The following is a 22,756-nucleotide window of genomic DNA, read 5'->3' as shown; positions in this document are numbered from 1 at the left end:
AAGGTGAGGACACAGGGCCATCGGCAACAGAGCAGAGGATAGTGCAGTGCAGTGAACTGTGGCATGATGAACGACAGCAGCGGCACAGAGTGAAGGGTAGCAACTGTGAGCCAGTAGTAGTGACAGCAGCAGTCGAGTCATTGCTCTACATTTCCCAGCCTGCTCTCTCCCCAGCTGGGAGGTGAGCTCATGTGAACACACCTCTGAACTCTGGGTCTCCAGGGACCAAGGACAGCAGCTGTGAGCAGGGTGCGATGGAGGGAGAGGGCAGTGGTGTGTTAATGGGACAGCTGTTTGTTGGACTTTCGTATGGCAAGGTGAGAAATGGAGGCTCAGGACACTGCCCAACTTACTCTGGAGTGGGAGTTTTGCTCATGGTCAGATGTGTTCAAATCATGGTGGTGGTGTTTTCCCAAATTAATGCCGAGCTCCTTTCCCCTTTTACTAAAAGTTTTCTCTGCTATATACAGGCTCAGTGCCAGCGGGAGGGGAAGTTTTGCCTCCTAGAAGCACCCAGGGGTGGTTTGTAATTTTCCCAGATTGCTGGGTGGGGCTTGAGCTGGTTTCTGTGTTATATTGTTAAGAGGGACCCCTGGATATTGACCCCAGCCCTTGCTGCTGCCAACTCCACCTGGGTTATATACATATCTATTGATCGGCTAAGAATAAGGGGCTTCAAAGCTTACCTTGCAGGTAGCAGATATTTTTCTCATCCCTCTTTTGCGAATTCCCATCCTTGATGTTCTTTCCCAAGTCTTCGGTGCACACAAATGCCCCCAGGCCGGGAAAGCCAGATTCATGGGGGGTGAATTCAAACCATGTCCCTGTGAAATATAGATAAGGTTTGTAAAAAGGGGCCTTTCAAGTGCCAGTTTCTTGTTGTCTCTTTCTTGGCTGATAGCAATAATTTCTCAGTCCCCACCCCCTCAATTTGTTTGCTCCACCAGTGAATCCCACCTAATTTTTCAATCTGTTCCTTCACCCACGGTCATTTTCATGCCATTTTCTATAGTGACCTCCTCTATCTGGTGTTTCCCTCCTAAATCAGCAGGTGCTGTCCTTGGATATCCCAGAATTCCTTTTGTGGTAAACATAGCCCCTCTCCACCCACCCTCCAACCACCCATCCCTAACTCGGACCAAAGGTATAAAGAAAAAATTAGTCAAATCTAAAAGTAATAAATTTAACTGTAGAGCTAATCGAAAAGGCAAACAATTTCATAACATTTTCTGAATTTTTCCAAGTTCTTTTCATTTTCAAAACTGAGCTTTTTTTAAAATTCATTGAGCAATCTATCACAACTTATTTGATAGACATTTGTATTGAAAACGTTTTCAAAGTGACTACTGAAACAATTTTGGGATTTTTTCATTTATTGACAAACCTGGGTTTTTTTTGGAAAATGAAGAACATCAATAACCATTTTGGTAAAGTCATTGATAAAAAAAATCAATTGAAAATAAGAGAGAGAGAGAGAGAGAGAGAGAGAGAGAGAGAGAGAGAGTTGACAGGTTTATGTAAAAAAATAAAAATAAAAAACACATTTTTTTTTTACCTGGGCTGTTTTCACCTGCTTTACCCAATTGGTTTGCTTCTATTGCCGCATAGATGGGGTAAGGATTTTTCCCATTTTTGGAGGAATCGTCATGTTCAGATAATTTGGTCTCATCATACTGGAAAGGTAAGAATTGATTGGCACAGAAAGACACACGTTTTGGTGATATTCCCAGCAATTCGTCCCGGACTAATTAGTTCAGACTAGAAATTACAAAGACCCTTTTTGTTGAGACCATCATCACCTTTGTCATTGTTCCCTCATTCTAGTGTGCACTGTATGGACAAACAACAGAGTATTTACAGTCCACGGTGGAGACTTTCAAATGGGCCCAAAGGAATTAGGCACAGATTTCCAACAATATTTAGGCACCTAAAGAGGCAGATCGGCACATAAAGGGCTTTTCAAAAGCACCTAAGCAAGATATCTATCCTGGAGAAGGAAGGTCAGATTACCAGCTGAGGAGACATAGGCACATTAGCACGGTAAGAATATCAGTGTAGCTGCAGCAGCAGGAGCAGAGGGAGGGGCTAACCCCACTGGGTTGATACCTAGGGTCTCCATCAGAACTCACGTGGGTGTGTCTCCTTGAGCTGGGAATTACACTTCCAGCTCCAGTGGAGACAGAACCTCAGTTCCATCAAAATTAATAGCAATTAGGGAGCAGCAAAGCCAGGCAAAAAATAAAATAAAATAAAAATTAGTGACTAGTAAATTCAATGAAAAATTAATTTTGTAGAGCACTGAAATTATTTGTGAATTCAGGTCAAATTTGGTGAATTCTTTCATCTGAGAAAAAAATTGTGAAAAAGTTTAAATTGTTTATTTCAGCTACTTTGAAATGAAACATTTCAACTTTTTTTGTTTTGCAATGGTATTTCGTTTGAAAAATTTAGCTAAATTAAAAAAAAAAGTAAAAAAACAAAAAACAAAAACTAACAAACAAAAAAACCTTAAAAATGACCTGAAACCTACCAAAAATAGTTTTGGATTGAATAATATTTTAGAGAATCATCCAATACTTATTTAAAAATTATCAACAATGAAGAATCTACCGCAACCCTTGATGAGTTGTATCAATAGTTAATTACTCCCACTGTCAAAAATACACAAGAATACACCTTCTTTCCAGTCTGAATTTCTCTAACTTCAACTTCCAGCCATTGAATCACGTTAGACCTTTTCTCTGCTAGATTGAAGAGCCCATTATTAAAAATTCAAGACCGTGATTGAGACTTTCATACCTTTGAGTTCCCTGTTATCAATTCATATTCTGGAGAGTGGAGGATTTTGGGATCAGATGCTAGGTTGAGATTTTCAAAACAACCTAAGGGATTTGTTTTAAGAGAAAAGGGGTATCCAAATCCCTTAAACAGCCTGGAAGTCCTCACTTTGGAAATGTTCAGATACTGCAGTGATCTTTGAAAGCTCATGGTAAGAGGCTGAGATTTAAAAAGTTGCCATAGGGCTTAGATAGCTTTAAAATATTTCAGAGGTGTAGCTGTGTTAGTCTGTATCAGCAAAAAGAATGAGGAGTACTTGTGGCACTTTAGAGGCTAATACATTTATTTGGGCATAAGCTTTTGTGGGCTAAAACCCAATTCATCAGATGCATTCAGTGGAAAATACAGTAGGAAAATATATATACACAAAGAACATGAACAAACGTTATAATTCTGCAGTTTCTCATTGGAGTCTTTTTTTGAAGTTTTTTTTGTTGGAGAATTGCAACTTTTAGGACTGTAATTGAGTGACCAGGGAGGTTGAAGTGTTCTCCGACTGATTTTTGAATGTTATAATTCTTGACGCCTGGTTTGTGTCCATTTATTCTTTTGCGTAGAGACTATCCAGTTTGGCCAGTGTACATGGCAGAGGGGCATTGCTGGCACATGATGGCATATATCACATTGGTACATGTGCAGGTGAACAAGCCCCGGATGTTGTGGCTGATGTGATTAGGTCCTATGATGGTATCCCTTGAATATGTGGACAGAGTTGGCATCGGGCCTTGTTGCAAGGATAGGTTCCTGGGTTAGTGTTTTTGTTGTGTGGTGTGTCATTGCTGGTGAGTATTTGCTTCAGGTTCGGGGGCTGTCTCTAAATGAGGACTGGCCTGTCTCCCAAGATCTGTGAGTGTGAGGGATCATCCTTCAGATTAGGTTGCAGATCCTTGATGATGTGCTGGAGAGGTTTTAGTTGGGGGCTGAAGGTGACAGCCAGTGGCGTTCTGTTACTTTCTTTGCTGGGTCTGTCCTGGAGTAGGTGACTTCTGGGTATTCTTCTGACTCTGATAATCTGAATAACTGCAGAATTGGAATTAATTTGCAAACTGGACACCATTAAATTAGGCTTGAATAAAGGCTGGGAGAGGATGGGTCATTACACAAAGTAAAAACTATTTCCCTATGCTAATTTTTCCCCTACTGTTACTCACACCTTCTTGTCAACAGTTGGAAATGGGCCATCCTGATTATCACTACAAAAGTTTTTTTATCCTGCTGATAATATCACACCTTAATTGATTAGTCTCATTATAGTTGGTATGGCAACACCCATTTTTTCATGTTCTCTGTGTATATATATCTTCCTACTGTATTTTCCACTGCATGCATCCGATGAAGTGGGTTTTAGCCCACAAAAGCTTATGCCCAAATAAATTTGTTAGTCTCTAAGGTGCCACAAGTACTTCTCATTCTTTAAAATATTAGCAGGAGTTAATATGCTTCCACGCTTTTGCTCCTGAATCCCAAGTACTCGGAGAGAGCGAGAAAGCGCGTGAGAGAGAAACAAAACCAAAGGAATATATTAAGTAAATCCAGTGATTTTTCAGTGGAACCACTCTGGATTTACACAGCGACCCACCAGCTTCAATGTAGGATAGACAAAGAAAGAGGCCCAGACATCAGTCAGAGAGAAGAGTTCATCTTCAGCCGCCTGTGTCGCAATAGTAAATTCCTCTTGAATATCACATGGAGGTTTGGAAAGTGTATTACACAGGCGTTCTTCCAAGACCTGCACTTTCTCTGTCCAGTCATTCTCTTGGTAGAGGAAAGACATGCACCTTTCAATGAACCAGAACAGATATGTCTGAGACTGAGGAACTAGGATGGGGAGTTCCCCCTCCCCCTTTTAATCTTCATACCCTTTATTTTTCATGCATGGGATTCTAATTATCATCCTGGCATTGTAACAAATCTGTGACTTAACAAGGACTTCATCCATGGCTCTCTGTCACCATGTCCACTGGGAAATTTATGGCAATAACAGGGATAGAGCGAAGATCGTCTGCTGAAAGCCAAAGCCCCTGCCGCTCTGAGCTATGGAGAAACTCCATTATCTGCTTCTCTAGGACCTATGATGCATGCTAAGTAATTCTGATTCCACCCAACAGAGAGCAGTGGTGAGCACACTAATCCGGCCATTGTAAGTATGACGAGACCCCAGGGCCCTTCTTGAGCCAATGGGGAAACTACATGGCAGTACAGGGTGTATGACATGGGGAGAAGCAATTAAGATCTCACCCAGTAGAGGACAATGGTCACACACACACACACACTCTGCCCATTTCACTAGGCCACCTTCACTCACCTGTCTCATTTTCTGCCCCTCTCACTCACCCCGATGGGGTGACTCTCAGAACAAGGTGCTACCCGGCAGGCACAGAAACTGATTCTGGCCCTGGTTGATCAGCTAGAAGTGTCAGAAGATTTTTCTTTCCCATCTCGTCCTCCATGGACAACTCCACTCTTCTTCCTTCCTCCCAAGCCCCAATACTGGGGTCCCATTTGACTCTTCTCTGTCCTTCCCTCTGTGTACTCTCCATCTCTTGGTAAACTCCAATGAACCCCAAACCCTTAACAGCTCCCATAGATTGCCCTTTTCTCACTGTTCCCACTGCTGGAAGCCTATCCTCTGTCACCTTGGTTGCTGTAAACATCGCTTCTCTAGTCTTCACTGAGCCTCACTTCTCCAGCTCTTGAGTCTGCCCAGAATGTCCCTGCATCTTCTAACCATGTCATCCAGCGCTTGGGTCCCCAAGATCAGATCTCCATGCCTGGCCAGGAGGCAGATTCCCAGTGAGCAGGCACTGGGTTAAGGCTCAAAACACCTGCGTTCTAGCCCCAGCTTGGCCACTGATCTGCTGTGTGACCTTGCATGTGTCGCTTCACCTCTCTTTCATTTTGCACCCATTTCCTGTCTACTTAAAGGTGGGATTTCCAAAAGTGACTTAGGAGCACAAATCTCATTGCAAGTCAAAGGGTGAGTCATTTATGGTGTGTCTGCGCTGCACTCTGAGGTGTGACAGCAGCATGTGTATTCAGACATATGCTAGCTTTGATCAAGCTAGCTCAAGTGCCAATTGCAGCGAAGCTGCAGCAGCATGGATGTCACTGTGGGTGAGCTGCATGTGTACATACTCAGAGTCCAAAAGAGACTGGTACAGCCCATGTTGTACCTCCAGAGTTTCACTGCTATTGGTTCCCAAAGTAATAAGGTTAAAGCTAGCTCAGGTATGTCTATGCATGCTACATCATGCCCTCTGATTGCAGGGTAGGCATACACCTAGGTGCTTCTGAAAATCTTACTCATAATGCCTTGAAAATGTACAGAGCTAATTGATAATAAGAATGCCCCAGTGACCACGAGCTGGGAAAAATTGGTACATTCTCCCTTCTACTGACATGCACCTACCAGGTGGAACCCGATACCCCACACAGATACATGATAGCATCCAACAGGCCCTGCTTCTTCATCTCCACCAAGGTTCCCAGAAGGGCTATCATGGCCCGCAGACCTCCGCCTGATCCTAGCACGGCGATATTGGGCATGTTATCCTGGGGGAGAGAAAAGAGGGAATGACAAATGAACTAGGAATGCTGAGTGATCTCTGATATGCAGCTCTTGGTACAGATCCATTCAAGAAGTTCACAGAGAAAGCCTCAAGTTCCAAGACTTGTTTATCTGATGTTAGGAAGCATCCTTATCGGGTGCCCAATGACCTGTGTCCCATCCTGAGTCAAGAGCAAATACACTTTATCTGCATTTTCAGCCATAATCACACAGTGCCAGCACAGTAATCCCTTAGGGCTCTTTGCAACTCTGGGCTTTTGTGCTTAAAATCCTATGCACCAACATACAGACCAGGACCAGAATTTTCAAAGGGACGCAGGTAAGGGCCTAGAGGGCATTTCAAAAGCACCTTTGATTTCCATTGGACTTGAAATAGGGCTCAAACTTACTAGTGCTCTTTACTGTGCTCTATGTTCACGCCCCTTACTCTCCATGATTCACGGGAGTGAGTTTGTTTGTTTGAATAAATGTGTGTAATGTAGAAGGACTATTCTTTGTGTCCAAAAAAATAACATATGAAATGTAGCTGCTCAAGAAATGATTTTTATTCCTACACAAATTTGCTTTTTTTTTGGAGGAACCAAATTGTTCATCAAAAATTTAAGGGGTGGGGTCTGTCCAAAACATGAAAACCCACAAAATGATCACCCCATCACCTGTCTACTCCCCAATAAATTTTTAGGTGCTCTTTATTTCAAAAACTTTTGAATATTTTTGTTAAAAATGGATATTTCTGTGTTCACAAAATAGCAATTTTTCATTAAAATGTGTTGAATGCAAAAAGTCAGCCCGCTGTAGTACTAATGCACTAACAAGATTAGTGACAAGTGAGTCACCAGTGGAGACTGAACCTTGAGCACCAAAAAACCCAGGTCACTCTGCCTAGTGCTGAAGGAAGAATATTGTGAGGAGGAAGCAGTGGAAGACTCTTAGGCTGACATTTGCAAAGCCCTCAGAGGGCACATGTTCCCAAATATGTCAGACCCCTGGGAGTTTGCATTGTTCCAAGGACCATCACTTTTCAATGATGGGTAACAATCCTGGGAAATTCCTCACATGTCTCCACCATGCCAGTTAACAGAGTAACCACAAGGGGTGGGCAGCAGTAGTTGGCTTTTACCCTCTGTGCGGTTCATTCAGCAGATGGGGCTGTGATACATGTAGAAAGTATGTTACACAGTCACTATTCATTACTGGTATTAATACTAAATCAGACAAGTATTAATAGCTCACTCAATTCTCTATCCCTCTAAGGCATTGTTTCTCAACCTATTTACCATTGTGGGCCACATATGCAGCTCTCTATGTATTATGTGGGTTGGGGGTTGAGAACCACTGCTTTAATGCAATCTGTGCACTATAGTGACGGCTCTAATGCCCCCTTCCCCTCTGTTCTCTGCTGCAGGCTTTGTCTGGCTTCAAAATCACAGCAGTATATACACACACATTACAAAAGGGATATAGTAAGCACTGACTGAATTCACGTGAGCATGGAGCCCTCTAAAAGTTATCCCCAGCAAGTCCCTTATTGCATTCTAACGGTGTTACTCCTTTAGCCGAAGGGGTTGGAGCTTGTGCTTATAGAACAGAAGGCCCCCAAGTCTGAGCCCTGCCAAAAGTCATAAGGTTTGTACGTCTGTGTCCATTGGTTCCCCCTGTGCTTTGGGAATGTTGTATTTCAAGGCAACTATCTCCATGGGGCAGAATTTTGTAGGCGTTTCCTCCCACTGTACCAGGCATCTCAATCACCATCCACATGGCTAATATGCTAGATTGTTCTCCTTAGCACTATGGGCAGCATGGGCCCCTACCTCAGCACAGGCACTGTTAAGGCTCTTGAGGCACTCCAGGACTTTTGCCTTTCTGTTCCCAGTGGCTTCTTTCTCACCCTCTGAGAGCTCATGGGAAAGCCGGACACGTCCATCATCCTGCCAAAAATAAAATGCCAATAAAATACCTCATCTCTCCAAAGGCTGCCAGGGAGTGGAGATGTAGGGTCTGGGTGCAGATATCACTGGTCCCTCAGAGGTTAACCAGGATTCACTCTTTATATGTGTATGGTCGCTGTACCTAGAAACCTCAGCCAAAGTCAGAAGTAGAGCTGGGTGAATGTCTTATTTTTTGTCTCACTGGAAGTTCTGAGAAATTGGGTCAAAACAAATCCAAAAATTGTGATGAGCTTTGTTAAACTGAAAGAAATCTACTATGGGATGAACAAAATAAGTTTCTGTACGACAAATAAATTACCTTTTTGAATTGAGACCTCTCCATAGCTTCTGCCATATTTCCCCTGGTGATGTGGAATTCTTCCTTCAGTGGCAAATGGACTCTTCAGGGAGCGCCCAGATGGGAGGATCAAGTCAACCTCCAATAGCTGTTTTCTTCTTTCTGTATCTGTTTCAGAGAAAAGGAACATTTAGTATAGCCCCATTGGGATATCGAGTGGGAATTGCAAAGGAGTCTAAGGGAGTTAGGAGCCCAAATCCTACAGAATCTCAGCCTGGAAATGTAAAAGAAAATAAGCTAACATGGAGCTTAGTGGTTCAGAGGTTCCCCGTTTCAAATATAAATAAAAAGAGAGGGAATATGGTTGTTTTTGTGTCAGGTTCAGATTTAAAAAAACAAAACAAAAGGCAAACCCTAGTAATAACCCTAGTTTCTCTCCTGCTACAACCAAATGTGATGATGGCTCAGGTTCCCCAACCTGCCCTTCCGATACAGTTAGTTATAACCAAAGATGGAAACAGTTGTTGTTGTTAAGATGCTTTTCAAGAGATGCCGTTGGAAAAGCAGACTCTCAGATTCATCAGTGTCTGCTGGCTGGGGACAGTGCGGTTACAAAGTTGTGGTTAACAGAAGTCAGGGTGAACTTGTGCAATGTTCCCCTTAGCACCGAGTAGATGCTCAGTCACAGTATATATCATGCTGAGTAGCGGTTGGGCCACTCTGTTATCTATCATGGTAGCTCTTGCATTGTTATTAACCCAACGATACAGGAGTGCAAGTCATAATGAGCAAGCAATGGCAACCACAGCTCATGGGAAACTGCTAGAGCTGGTTGTTAAAATTCTGATGAGAGATATGTTTTGCTGAAGTTTGCCACTGTTGTCAAAATTAACACATGTGGGGAAAGCCGGCAACTTTCAGAACTTCCTGGCTTCCTGCCAGCTTGCCAACCCACCTCCTCAACATGGTGCTGAATGAGCTGGGCCTTGAGGCTCCTGGAGCTAGACTGACAAAGAGACATAGTCATCGTGAGGCTGAGCATCACCACACCTCAATTTTAGGCACCTGACAAATCAGTGGGATTCACAAAGCCTGAATGGGAAGAGCGAGAAGCCTCAGAATGGGATCCACAAAAGCCAGCCCATTAAGATAGCCAATGGGAGGACATGTCTGAAACACTGCCCCCCTTAAGCCGAGGAGTTCGGTGCCCACCTCGGCTTAAGATTGTCGGCTGTGAGCCCTCACCTGGAGTCCACCACCTAAGGCATTTCATGCTAGCTGTTGGGGTGGGGAGGAGTTGAGCCTCACTCATACTTGTTGGCCCCACAGCTAGGGTACTCACCACAGATATAGGACTACCCCATCTGCCAGAGGAGAAGAAGGGATCTGCATCTCTCAGGTGAGTGCCTTAACTACTGAGCTATGGGGCATTATGAGGCAGGGCGTCCCTGCCTGAAGTGGTTCCACTCTAGATGAATAATTTGTCAGGGAAGCAAGAGGTACATTTTCAAGCCACCGGGCTATAGAGTTATTCTTTCTCACTCTACTTCCCCCTCACCTGCTTTATTTATCCAAAGTGAAACAGCTTCAACTGGTGAGATTGAGGATTCCCTAGATCAGCCCGTGCTATAATGGTTAGGACACTCGTGTAAGAGGTAGCAGAGCCCTGTGCAAATCCCTTCTCCCTCAGGCAGAGCAGGTACTTAAAAAGGGCTCTCTCACATCCCAGGTGACTCCCTGAACCACTGGACTAAAAGTGAGGAGGGAAGCAGTTGAGTTCCTACCCCTAGGGGATATTTTGTGTGGTGTTCAGCAAGCTCAGAGTGCACCAGCTGGATTTTCCTCTGCAAGTGAGATAAGCAGAGGAACACCTGTCTTCTGCTGGGTTTTGCATCACTCTGGAGCATAGGCATCTGATACCCAGAGTGAGGTAGCTGTGCACATGCCCAGAGGCAGAAACATATGCACTAAGGGAACATTTGCTACAAAAATGTAGGTGCTGAGCAGGAGATTTATGAATCTCAGTGAGGTCTAAATGTGGGATTTGGGCCAGTGGTGCCAATTGGGGGGAATGGGGAGGGTGACCCCCCCCAAATAAGTTTTTGCACTTGCTCAATGTTGCATAGTCCACAGGGTCGTTGGGGAAGGGGCATGGCCCGACTACTTTTAAGCAATGGCCCTGTAGTAAATTAGTACAGCTGTTCTGGTGGCATGGGTGCAATGCCATTGAAATTTGATTTGGCCACCCTTCTGTACAGTCAAAGGGGCAGCCAGGCCTAATTTCAGAAAGTGGTGTAGCAACCTAGCACTTGGCACCTGTACAGGCCAGCCTTTCAGAGTCCTGGATCCACAGGTATCCTGCCTGGTTGGAAAACAGGGAGGTGACAGCCTGGAAGTCCTGGCTCACCACTCCTTAGTGGCCCAGGTTCTTGGCACCGTACCATGCAGATTCCCCCTGGAGCAGGGAGTCCAGGATTCTGAGAGTACGCAGGTCTGGGGCAGCCCTCCCAGCAGACTGCTCCTGAGCTAGGCTCCATTCCCTCCCATGGAATATTTTGAAATGTTATAGGTTTGTTCCTCATTGTGAAGTATCTAAATCCTCTGCCACACAGAATTACCCTCCCTCTACCCAGCTCGCGGTATTGCAGAAAATTACATACAAGCTGGATGGCATGGGACATGTTTGCAATGAGGAGAGCAGGTAACTAGCATGGATAGTGAGAGGTGGCTCATGTGGGCCTTCTTCCAAGGTGAAGAGAGGCCGCAACAAGGCAATGACATTTGTCACCCTACAAAAACACACTCCTCCTATCTTGGGCCCCTTGCCCTTCCCTGTTTTGGAGTGGAATTTTGTGCAATTCTTCCCCTCTTAGTGCAGGAGTAGGTACACTACCCTGTGTAGAGGAATCACCCTGCAGGTGTGGTGGGACACACTAAGTTAGACACTCTTAAGAGGACGGTACAGAAACAAACGTTGTTTGGAATAAATGGGACAAGAGAGTAATAGGTGTTCACATGATCCTGTTGCTGCATGACACTAAATAGCTAAGCATGGTATGAGTTTTGAGTACAGAAACCTCAGCCTGGTTAGTTCCATGACAAACACACCATTAAGACTTGTTAGAATCATTTATCAAAGATACAGAAGAAGAAAAAGAAAACACTACGCATTTAAAATATAAAATACTAAGACCTTTAGTTTAATACCATTCTTTGTTCCTTTTCCTTTTCACTCCTAGTGAAATAGTGTTTCCTAATACCCAACCTAGACCTCCCCCACTGTAACTTGAGACGATTGCTTCTTGTTCATTTGTCTAGGTCACTCTGGACCCTATCCCTACCCTCCCGCCTATCTGCCTCTCCCTCCAGCTTAGTGTCATCTGTGAACTTGCAATCCATCCCATCATCCAGATCATTAATAAAGATGTTGAACAAAACTGGCCCCAGGACCGACCCCTGGGGTACTCCACTTGATACCGGCTGCCAACTAGACATTGAGTCATTGATCATTGAGTCCAACAATCTAGCCAGCTTTCTATCCACCTTATGGTCCATTCATCCAACCCATATTTCTTTAACTTGCTGGCAAGAATACTGTGGGAGACCATATCTGAAGCTTTGCTTTTTTGGCTAATTAGACCCATTTGGCCTTAATGACTTGTCATTCATTATTGTGTCTCCCTGTGGATGAGTGTGCTATAACTGTCTGCTGCCCTCTGATAGCCTCACAGAAAGCCACATTTTGGGATACAGATTAAAAATTATACAGGTCATCCCCACACTCATCAAGGGCCGATATGTTTAAAGGACTCCGGGGGTACATCTACATTGCAAAAAACAAAAACAATTAATTCAAATCACAGGGGCTGGATGCTATTCTAAAGGAATTAGCTGAAGAAATCTCAGAGCCACTGGCAAAAAATATTTACAGACTCATGGATGGAAGGAAAGTTCCCAGAAGACTGGAGAAGAGCTAACATAGTGCCCATCTCTAAAAAGGGGGGAAAGGAGGAGCTCGGGAACTATAGACCAGTCACACTGACCTCAGTACCTGGGATGTTCCTAGAGCAACATATAAAACATTTAATTTGTGGATACCTGAAGGATGAAGGGGTGAGCACGAGCAGCCAGCATGGATTTACCAGGAACCAGTCATGCCAAACCAGCTTGATTTCCTTCTTTGACAGGGTAACTGATTTAGTGGATAGGGGGAATGCAGTGGACATAATATACCTGGACTTCAGCAAGGCTTTTGACACAGTGCCACATGACATCCAGATAAGTAAGCTAGAGACACGTGGGCTTGGTGGACCTACCATTAAGTGGACACATAATCAGTTAAACAACCACAAACAAAGAATAATTATTAATGAAATTATGTCAGATTGGAGGGAAGTGTGAAGTGGGGTTCCACAGGGATCTGTTCTGGGTCCTGTGTTGTTTAACATCTTTATTAATGACCTGGATGTAGGTATAGAGAGCGGTCCCTTCTAATCCTATGATTCTGTGATTCTATTAAATGTGCAGTGCATATATATTCCCTGTAATTTTATTCTTTCAAAGTTCATTAAGGGTTACAATCCTATTATTTTAGTTTTTTTGACTGGTCTGTTCATTTCATAGTTTTGTTTCTCTCTTATGCTTAAATTTAATTTTCTGAGTTCTTAAATGCCTGACCTGTCCTGGATGGAGTAATTATCATTTTTTACTTTTATCACCATATTGTGCTTTGTCATTCATTATTTAAAGTGGTACAATCAAATAAATATCTTTTAGAAAGTAACTTAAGCTTGTACTCACGTTAGCAATGCCAGTTTAAAAAAAAATAGCTAAACACATAGCTTTCAACACTGTGCAGATTAAGGTCGCTTATTTTCAAATTGTATTTTTAGTTATAACTGTAAAATAGCTTAAAATTCATACAAAAATAAATGTGGTTCCAAGTCTAATAGTAACAGTAATGATGGAGTCAAATATTAGTGAATCATGTACATAATTGTGATTGGTAAACATAAATGCCAAAATAATTAGAAAAATAAATGTCTGTTCTTAATAAAAGAGAAAAGAAAACCTTAATTTTGTATGTTAAAATTAAGTAAATACTTTTTAGTGGAGTAAAAAACAATTGGCTAATGTAGAGTATATAATGACAGTAACACAGAGTGTGTCTGTTAGAAAAAGTAAGCAGATTTTAAGCAGATTTCATTTATTTTATGTATCTCTACTAAATATAGTGTACAAAGTATCAAACTTGTGTTTCTGATCTCTGTGATAAAGCTCCAGAACTGATACCTCAAGGTTTGGGATTGGGAATATCTTGTTATATTTTCTCCTGATTGTTCTAAATTTACATATAAACTTAAAATATGAGGAATTGGATACAGTGCTTCATTCAGCTAATTTCTAAGTTATTTTCTTCAAAAACACCACTAGAGTTTTCAGGTGCCTAAGCAGCCCCTGGAATCACGGTTAAAATTGCCCTCCCCCACTCCCAAAATCTGAAATGGCACCTCTAGTGAGCCAGAAGTGGCCAGAAGGCTGAGGGATGGCCCTAGCATCAGCCAGAAAGATGCAGGCTCTGTGTGACAGTGCGGAGCCCGCCTTGAGCCACAGGCCAAACACCAGGCATCATGTGCTGCGGCTGCAGCACAGAAGTAAGGGTGGCAATACACAATATACCATGCCACCCTTCTGTGCTGTTGCTGCTGCCGACAGCGGTATAGCCTCAGAGCTGGGCATCTGGCCATCAGCTGCCGCTCTCCAACTGCCCAGCTAGTGCTTAATTTGTGCTGGGGCTGAGTTCTAGCACCCCTTCCAATACAAATTAACCACTGGCGGAGGGGAGGAAGTGGGGCCCATAGTTGATGAGGGTTAGGGAGCCCAGGGAGTTCAGGGGGGGCCAAGGGTGATGGGGCAGCACCCACGGGGGCCAGGGACACCAAAGTACAAGTTCACCCAGGGAGCCATTTTCCCTTAGGCCAGCTCTGCCCATGTCATTCCCACCTCTCTCAGAGAGGGTCTGGCCAGAACCCATCTATAGTCAGGTCCTGCTTCCAGACAGATCTCTCTTATAGGGTGAGAGCTGGAGATCTGCACCCCACTTCGACCCCTCCAATTGAACTGGTCTTTCTCCTGCTAGCCCCTCCCTCCAAGACTAACACCTGTTGCAGGTGTAGTGAGACATAAGAACATATGAACAGCCGTTCACATTATTTGGGTCAGACCAATGGTCCATCTAACCCAGTATCCTGTCTGCCAACAGTGGCCAATGCCTGGTGCTTCAGAGGGAATGAATAGAACAGGTAATCATCAAGTGATCCATCCCCTGTCACCCATTCCCAGCTTCTGGCAAACAGAGGTTTAGGGACATTCAGAGCTTGGGGTTGCATCCCTGACCATCTTGGTTAATAGCCATTGATGGACATATCCTTTGTTACCCTTCCAAGAGTTTCACTATAGTAGGGTGGTCACAGTTCAAACACACAACACCTTTTATTAACACAAAAAACCCTATTGCAGTTAGCTAGAAGAACCATGAATTGCAATTACATACAATCAGAGGTGATGCTGAATTGGCAGCGTCCCTCTTCCGATGGCCAGTCGTCTGCGGGTTGTCTGGGGAGAATGTTTTGCTAGCAATTCTCAAGCAGTATCTTCTCTCTCTCTCTCACTCTCTTTATCTCTGTGGTTTCCTTGCTCTTGTTATTTTTATAGTTAAGATTTTGGACATGAGCCAACACTGTGGTTAAGCACTTGCTGCTGCACTCAGTGTCATAATCTGCTGCTTTACCTCAACTGGCTATTTTTCCACAATTTTTTCGACCCCAACTTGATATCCATATGATCTGCATGCTACTGGTTAATAGTGGTAGAAGTTTGAAAATACAGTAACTCTTGTTTTCCATCAGCATCTTCCATCAACTGATCTGATTCTTTTTTGAACCCAGTTATACTTTTGGCCTTCACAACATCTGCAGGCAATGAGTTCCACAGGTTGACTGTGCGTTGTATGAAGAAATACTTCCTTTTGTTTGTTTTAAACCTGCTGCCTATTAATTTAATTGGGTGACTCTTGGTTCTTGTGTTATGTGAATGGGTAAATAACACTTCCTTATTCACTTTCTCCACACCAGTCATAGTTTTATAGACCACCAGCAGGTGGAAAAGGCCTTCTGACTCCTGGCAGAGGAGGCAATTCGCACTATATTTGCCCTTTTCCAGTCTTCTGGAATCTCTCCCATCTCCCATGATTTTCCAAAGATAATAGTTAGAGGCTCAGATACCTCCTCTATTAGCTCCTTGAGTATTCTATGATGCATTTCATCAGGACCTGGTGACTTGCAGGCATCTAACTTTTCTAAGTGATTTTTAACTTGTTCTTTTTTTATTTTATCTGCTAAACCTACCCCCTTCCCATTAGCATTCACTAGGTTAGGCATTCCTTCAGACTTTTCGGTGAAGACAGAAACAAAGAAGTCATTAAGCATCTCTGCCATTTCCAAGTTTCCTGTTACTGTTTCTCCCTCTTCACTGAGCAATGGGCCTACCCAGTCTTTGGTCTTCCTCTTGCTTCTAATGTATTGATAAAAAGTCTTCTTGTTTTCCTTTATTCCCGTAGCTAGTTTGAGCTCATTTTGTGCCTTTGCCTTTCTAATCTTGCCCCTGCATTCCTGTGTTGTTTGCCTATATTCATCCTTTGTAATCTGTCCTAGTTTCCATTTTTTATATGACTCCTTTTTATTTTTTAGATCATGCAAGATCTTGTGGTTAAGCCAAGGTGGTCTTTTGCCACATTTTCTTTCTTTCCTAACCAGCGGAATAGCTTGCTTTTGGGCCCTTAATAGTGTCCCTTTGAAAAACTACCAACTCTCCTCAGTTGTTTTTCCCCTCAGTCTTGATTCCCATGGGACCTTACTGTTGTGGAAAAAGCCACCCACGCATTGATTTTAGTTCACAGACTCAAACCTGAGGCCAGTTTTATTGCAATACATACCAACGCACTGGGGTATCAGTCCGAAGACTGCCACCCCTAGCAGCAGCGCGCAGGCTGCCTTTATTTTGTCAAACCGCAAGCATAGTACAAATAATATGTGATGCAAAAATAGAAGTAGGGGTCTGTCCCTCTTTCCCGGTAGCTTTTTCATTATTTACGAGAATTGGATGCCTATTGGGTGGGGGGGTTTCTTGGTGGTTTCCGATATGGGCAGTGCTTGGCATTCATTTGGGGTATATTCTCGGCAGGGTTCATAGTACCTTCTGGGGTGTTACGGTCAGTGTACCGGGGAGTGGTTGACAGGATGCTCAAAGAAGGTATCTAATTGGCTAGTTTTGCATTTAGCTAGAAATTCGGGGAGGTCACAGAAGAGAACCATGTTTGGCTACCTTGTATTTAGCTGGAATCACGGGGTGGGTCACAGATCACCCAAAGGAGAAGCTGCATTTAGTCAGTTTGCATTCAGCTAAAGTTATCTATTGCTTCACACAAGTGGTTATTATATTTCATCAGCCATGAACATATTTCATTAGTACTGCTGCTGGGGCTTTTTATTTTTTCCCTCCTTACCCCCCCCCCTCCTCTGGTCATGACTTTTGATCGAGTTTGGCAGGAGGCTGTGTCACTTAGCCTAGTTCCGGCTTGTGGCCTGCAGGGCGGGCCTATATGATGAGTCTTCGCCGATGTTCTGATCAGTGCAAGGGAGGCCAGCCAGGCCTATTCCCCCACTATTTCCCTCCTCTGATGCTGTGTAGGCATCACCAAGATTAATTTTTGCTGGACACAGACGAGGATCGTGAACTGGTCAGCTTGGGAGTGCCAAGATTGGTGCCGGCCTGTTTAAGGGAGTTAATGCTAGGGGTACTGACAATAAGTGGGCCTACAACCTTTGCCCCATCCCCCATTGCATACCGTACCTCCCTGAAACCAGCTTTATTTTTCTTGGGCTGGGTGATGGGGAAAAGCAGGGTCTGAGAAAGGGGCGGGGGTCTTTAGACAGAAAACAAAAACATTAGTTTAGTGCAAAGCATAGTAGTGCGGTGGCACTGACTATAAATTGGTTACATGCATTCTTTTTACGGACCTGATAGGATTTGGTATGTGGAAGCCCACATCCTTTTAACCAGCCTATATGTTTGGAAGGAGCACTGCGAACATTTGCACTTTCACCCAGAAAATGTTTAAGTATGTCTTCATGGCAACAGATTAGATGGTACTTTCAAGGTGTCTATAAGGGCAGTAGGCCACACCTGATGTTCAAGATTGCTCCGAACTGCCGTGAGCTGGTCATTCAGAAAATCCTGAACTTTTGAACATGTCAGATCCCACTGCAATGCCTTTTTAGACTTGCTGATACTTAATACAATTTTTGTTAGAAGTTTTTGGGTTATTGCACTAAGGGCGGAGATAATATGCAATTTGAAAACTGGATAAGGACAGCGTGAACTTAATGGTCCCTAATGTGGCATTAATTACAGTTTATTAGTGTTTCAACACACTAACACAATTTTTCCTGTGAATAATTATACCACATTTGTTGGCTAAACACCTTTACAAAGGGCAGAGAGGCACTAACATGAATGGTATAAGTAGGGGTATATTGCAATATAATACAGGCTAAATCAGAGGCTACTGGTTGGCTAAGATTTAGAAAAATATTACTTTTCCCCTCCCCATCCCAAGTTCATTAAGGAGGAGAGGCTGAGGGATATTAAAAGTTTCATCTTCAGGTAGTTTGGCTAGCTTCCGCAAGCTATTTTTCGAGATTTCGTAGTCTTAGTTCACTTAGCTGTCCAGCACTGAGGCAGCAAGGGAGGGGTAACTAGCACAATCACCTTGCTTGGTTGGAGGCTTTATTATGTCCTCAGGTGGAGAAGTTGTTTTCTTAGCAAGATCCAAAGGCTCAGTGGGTTTGTCAGCGGACAAAGGAGAGGTTACCAGCTTTTTACCTTGTCCTTCACTTTTGCCGTCCAGAAGAAGCAACAATGCCAGAAGGAAAAATAGACCGATCAGTCGAAGAGCCATATAATAAAAAACATGGGCGGGTAGTTAATTCTCAGTCCTTTACAGTGGTGTTGATAATTAAAAGGACTTGATAAGAGTTCCTTAGCATGGGGCCAGGGCAGTTTTCTGCTGATGGACCTCTATGTAGACCCAGTCTTCTGGTATCAGTGAGTGGCAGGGCTGCTGTATATAAAAACCTAACACATTTCATTAGTGCCTAGCAACAATTAAGCATTGTGTTATTTATTAAATAAATTTTCATTTGAGCCAGGGCCAACAGGGCACTGCTGGTAGTTACATTGGGCAATTTTGTTAGAAATTTATGAGAGCTGAGTTCAGTTTTTTTTTTTTATTTAGAGTGCTTTTTAAAAGGCATTTGGCCATATTGATAAAGATGCACACAACTTGTTACAGTTTGTTTAGGTATGCCAAATTGTGGCACAAAATTCCTAAACCAAGCTCCACAACAGCTCCGGCAAACCAAGAAACACCTTTGCCCAAACTGTTGCAGCAACCCGTCTAAGAACCCTTACCATTTTCCTGGCTTTGGCTGCCCTGCTGCAGCCACAACTTTGGTTTATTTAAAACAATTTAAATTGTATAAAGCATTGTTACTTTAAGGATGAAATGCTAAATACCAAAATTAAACAACACTAGTTTACCTTGTTTGGCAAAAGTATTTTTTGGTTTTACCACCCCAAAGCAACACCAATTTATTTTAAACGAATAAAACAAAGTTTGTATACACCAGGAATGGGTTTTTTTAGCAAATTTGATATGAGAAGAGGTTCAACTGCCAGAGGGAATTTGAAGAAAAGGGCTCTGAGTTAAAAGCAAGCAGCAAACTCTTTCAGTTTGTCTGAATCAGGAAACTGCAAGACTTCGTGGATTTGCTCATGGATTTGGATGCTCCTCAACCTAGCCACCTCCTCCTGTAGCTCTCCCACCTGCTGCCTGAGAGATTCCACCAGCAGGCACCTTTCACATTGGATGGTCCCCCCAGGCTGGATATCAGTAAGTGGAAATTGCAAGTTATAGTCTCTGCAAAACCACACCAGGATCTGGGTAGAAGCATCCATGCTCAGGCGCTCTGTCTGGCTACAGGCGCAGGTGGAGGAGACAGAATCAGTGCTGGCACAGGTGTTGCGGGTCTTCCTAACCATCGTAAGCCTCCCTCTGTCAAACTCCCTCTCAAACTCCCCTGTCTGCAGCACAGGAAGAGGAAAGGGGCAAGGCATACCAGGGAGCAGGAGACCAGAATGATCATTTCCACCAGAAGAAATTATTAATTTCATTGGGGCAGCAGAAGCTTAGCTGGGGAACCATCCCCACTACTAAAGCAGTGGCTGAGAAACCAGTAACCCAGGCGGTAGATACCAGCTGAAGGCAGATCCTGAAACTCATCATAATCGTATAGCTGAGTGGGTTACATGTGGCTAGGTAATGGTCATAAGCCATGACTGCAAGGAGGAAGCACTCTATGCAAGCCAAAGCATTTGTGGTGAGAGGAGGCCCTGAGATCTAAACCTTGGTATCTGAGACCTGATATGAGGCCTGAGGCTTGAACTAAAGTAATATTCAAAACTTTGCTAGCATAAAGCAAAGCAAGGCTGTGAGCCAGAGGCAGGTCCTGCTCACAAAATTTGGCAAGGATAGGGCTGACGCTGCATAAACATATACCTATAGTGTATTGGATACTAGAAATATAAACATGGTACCAGGACACTCTGATACTGGAATATTCCACACAGATAACAAGGAACAAGCTGACCCACCCTAAAGACAGGGTCAAAAGGCGGACAAAGTTGAAATGTGAAAGTGGATGGGGGAAAACCCCAAAACTGAAAACATTTTTTTTCAACAAAAATAGAGAAACAAGTGGAAATATTCAGACATCAGTTGTTTTCTTTCAACAATTTTCACAGAAAAATCCCCCTCAACAGCTCTAACTGGGAGGAATCCAAATTGAATTATTGACTCTGGGAAGCAGGTTCCAGTTGGCCATTACCTGGAAAAATTTAGGGGATCATGAATATGTAACTCATTATACAGGAAGGACCCTTAGGAAACTGATGGGCAAGATCCCCTGGGAGGCTAATATGAGGGGGAAAGGAGTCTAGGAGAGCTGGCTGCATTTTAAAGAAGCCTTATTGAGTGCGCAGGAACAAATCATCCCAATGTGCAGAAAGAATAGCAAATATGGCAGGTGACCAGCTTGGCTTAACAGTGAAATCTTCGGCAAGTTTAAATACAAAAAGGAAGCTTACAAGAAACGGAAACTTGGCCAGATGACTAGGGAGGAGTATAAAAATATTGCTCGAGCATGCAGGGCTGTAATCAGGAAGGCCAAAACACAACTGGAGTTTCAGATAGCAAGGGATGGAAGGGTAACAAGGAGGGTTTCTACATGTATGTTAGCAACAAGAAGAAGGTCAGGGAAAGTGTGTGACTCTTAATAAATGTGGTAGGCAACCAAGTGACAGATGATGTGCAAAAAACTAAAGTACTCAATGCTTTTTTTCCCTTGGTCTTCACAGACAAGGTCAGCTCCCACACTGCTGTCCTGAGCAACACAGTATGGAGAGGAGTTGAGCAGCCCTCAATGGTGAAATAACAAGTTAAGGACTATTTAGAAAAGCTGGACATGCACAAGTCCACAGGACCAGATCTAATGCATCTGAGGGTGCTGAGGGAGTTGGATGATGTGATTGCAGAGCCTTTGGCCATTATATTTGAAAACTTGTGGTGATCGGAGGAGGTCCTGGATGATTGGAAAAAGGCAAATATAGTGCCCATCTTTAAAAAAGGGAAGAACGAGAACCAGGGGAACTACAGACCAGTCAGCCTCACCTCAATCCCTGGAAAAATCACGGAGCAGGTCCTCAAGTAAACCATTTTGAAGCACTTGGAGGAGAGAAAGGTGATCAGGAATACTCAACATGGATTCACCAATGGAAAGTCAATCCTGACCAAGCTGATTGCCTTCTGTGATGAGATAACTGGCTCTGTGGATATGGGGAAAGCAGTGGACGTGATATATCTTGACTTTAGCAAAGCTTTTGATATGATCACCGACAGTATTCTTTCCAGCAAGTTAAAAAAGTATGGATTGGATGAATGGGCTATAAATTGGATAGAAAGCTGGCTAGATTGTCAGGCTCAACTGGTAGTGATCAATGGCTCAATATCTAGTTGGCAGCCAGTATCAAGCGGAGTGCCCCAGAGGCCGGTCCTAGGGCCGGTTTTGTTCAACATCTTTATTAATGATCTGGATGATGGGATGGATTGCACCCTCAGCAAGTTCGCAGATGACACTAAGATGGGTGGGGGGGGGGGGAAGAGGTAGATATGCCAGAGGGTAGGGATAGGGTCCAGAGTGACCTAGACAAATTGGAGGATTGGGTCAAGAGAAATCCAATGAGGTTCAGCAAGGACAAGTGCAGAGTCCTCCACTTAAGATGGAAGAATCCCAAGCACTACTAAAGGCTGGAGACCGACTGGCTAAGCAGAAGCTCTGCAGAAAAAGACCAGGGAATTACAGTGGATGAAAAGTTGGACATGAGTCAGCAGTGTGTCCTTGTTCCCAAGAAGGCTAACGGGCATATTGGGCTTCATTATCAGGAGCATTGCCAGCAGATCGACATAAGTGATAATTCCCCTCTATTCGGCACTGGTGAGGTCACATCTGGAATATTAAGTCCAGTTTTCGGCCCCCACTACAGAAAGGATGTGGACAAATTGGAGAGAGTCCAGCAGAGGGCAACAAACATGATTAGGGGGTATTTGATAGCAGCCTTCAACTACCTGAAGGGAGATTCCAAAGAGGATGTAGCTCAGCTGTTCTCAGGGTGGCAGATGACAGAACAAAGAGAAGTGGTCTCAAGTTGCAGTGGGGGAGGTCTAGGTTGGATATTAGGAAACGCTATTTCACTTGGATGGTGGTGAAGCACTGGGATGGGTTACCCAGGGAGGTGGTGGAATCTCCATTCTTAGAAGTTTTTAAGGCCCAGCTTGACAAAGCCCTGGCTGGGATGATTTAGTTGCTGTTGGTCCTGCCTTGAGCAGGGGGTTGGACTAGATGACCTCCTGAGGTCTCTTCCAACCCTAATCTTCTATGATTCTATGAT

At 43.7% G+C, this 22,756-nt stretch overlaps 1 protein-coding gene across 1 annotated transcript in view; it reads right to left on the bottom strand.

Moving 5' to 3' along the window:
• Nucleotides 1–15,307, bottom strand: part of LOC101935895 (cytosolic phospholipase A2 gamma-like) — a 42,498-nt gene extending 27,191 nt beyond the window's left edge. The window contains exons 1-7 of the mRNA XM_042845440.2: nucleotides 15,186–15,307; nucleotides 8,654–8,800; nucleotides 8,218–8,334; nucleotides 6,248–6,390; nucleotides 4,418–4,616; nucleotides 1,556–1,673; nucleotides 687–824 (exon numbers count right to left, since the gene is read on the bottom strand). Of these exons, the coding sequence (XP_042701374.1) occupies nucleotides 687–824; nucleotides 1,556–1,673; nucleotides 4,418–4,616; nucleotides 6,248–6,390; nucleotides 8,218–8,334; nucleotides 8,654–8,689 (751 nt within the window). The 5' untranslated portion in view covers nucleotides 8,690–8,800; nucleotides 15,186–15,307. The remainder of the gene's footprint in view (nucleotides 1–686; nucleotides 825–1,555; nucleotides 1,674–4,417; nucleotides 4,617–6,247; nucleotides 6,391–8,217; nucleotides 8,335–8,653; nucleotides 8,801–15,185) is intronic.
• Nucleotides 15,308–22,756: the final 7,449 nt, after the last annotated feature.

Source organism: Chrysemys picta, chromosome 13 (assembly GCF_011386835.1).
Source record: "Chrysemys picta bellii isolate R12L10 chromosome 13, ASM1138683v2, whole genome shotgun sequence".
Taxonomy (NCBI): domain Eukaryota; kingdom Metazoa; phylum Chordata; order Testudines; family Emydidae; genus Chrysemys; species Chrysemys picta.
The sequence above is the reverse complement of the archived record's forward strand: the minus strand, read 5'-3'. Positions and strand labels throughout refer to the sequence as shown.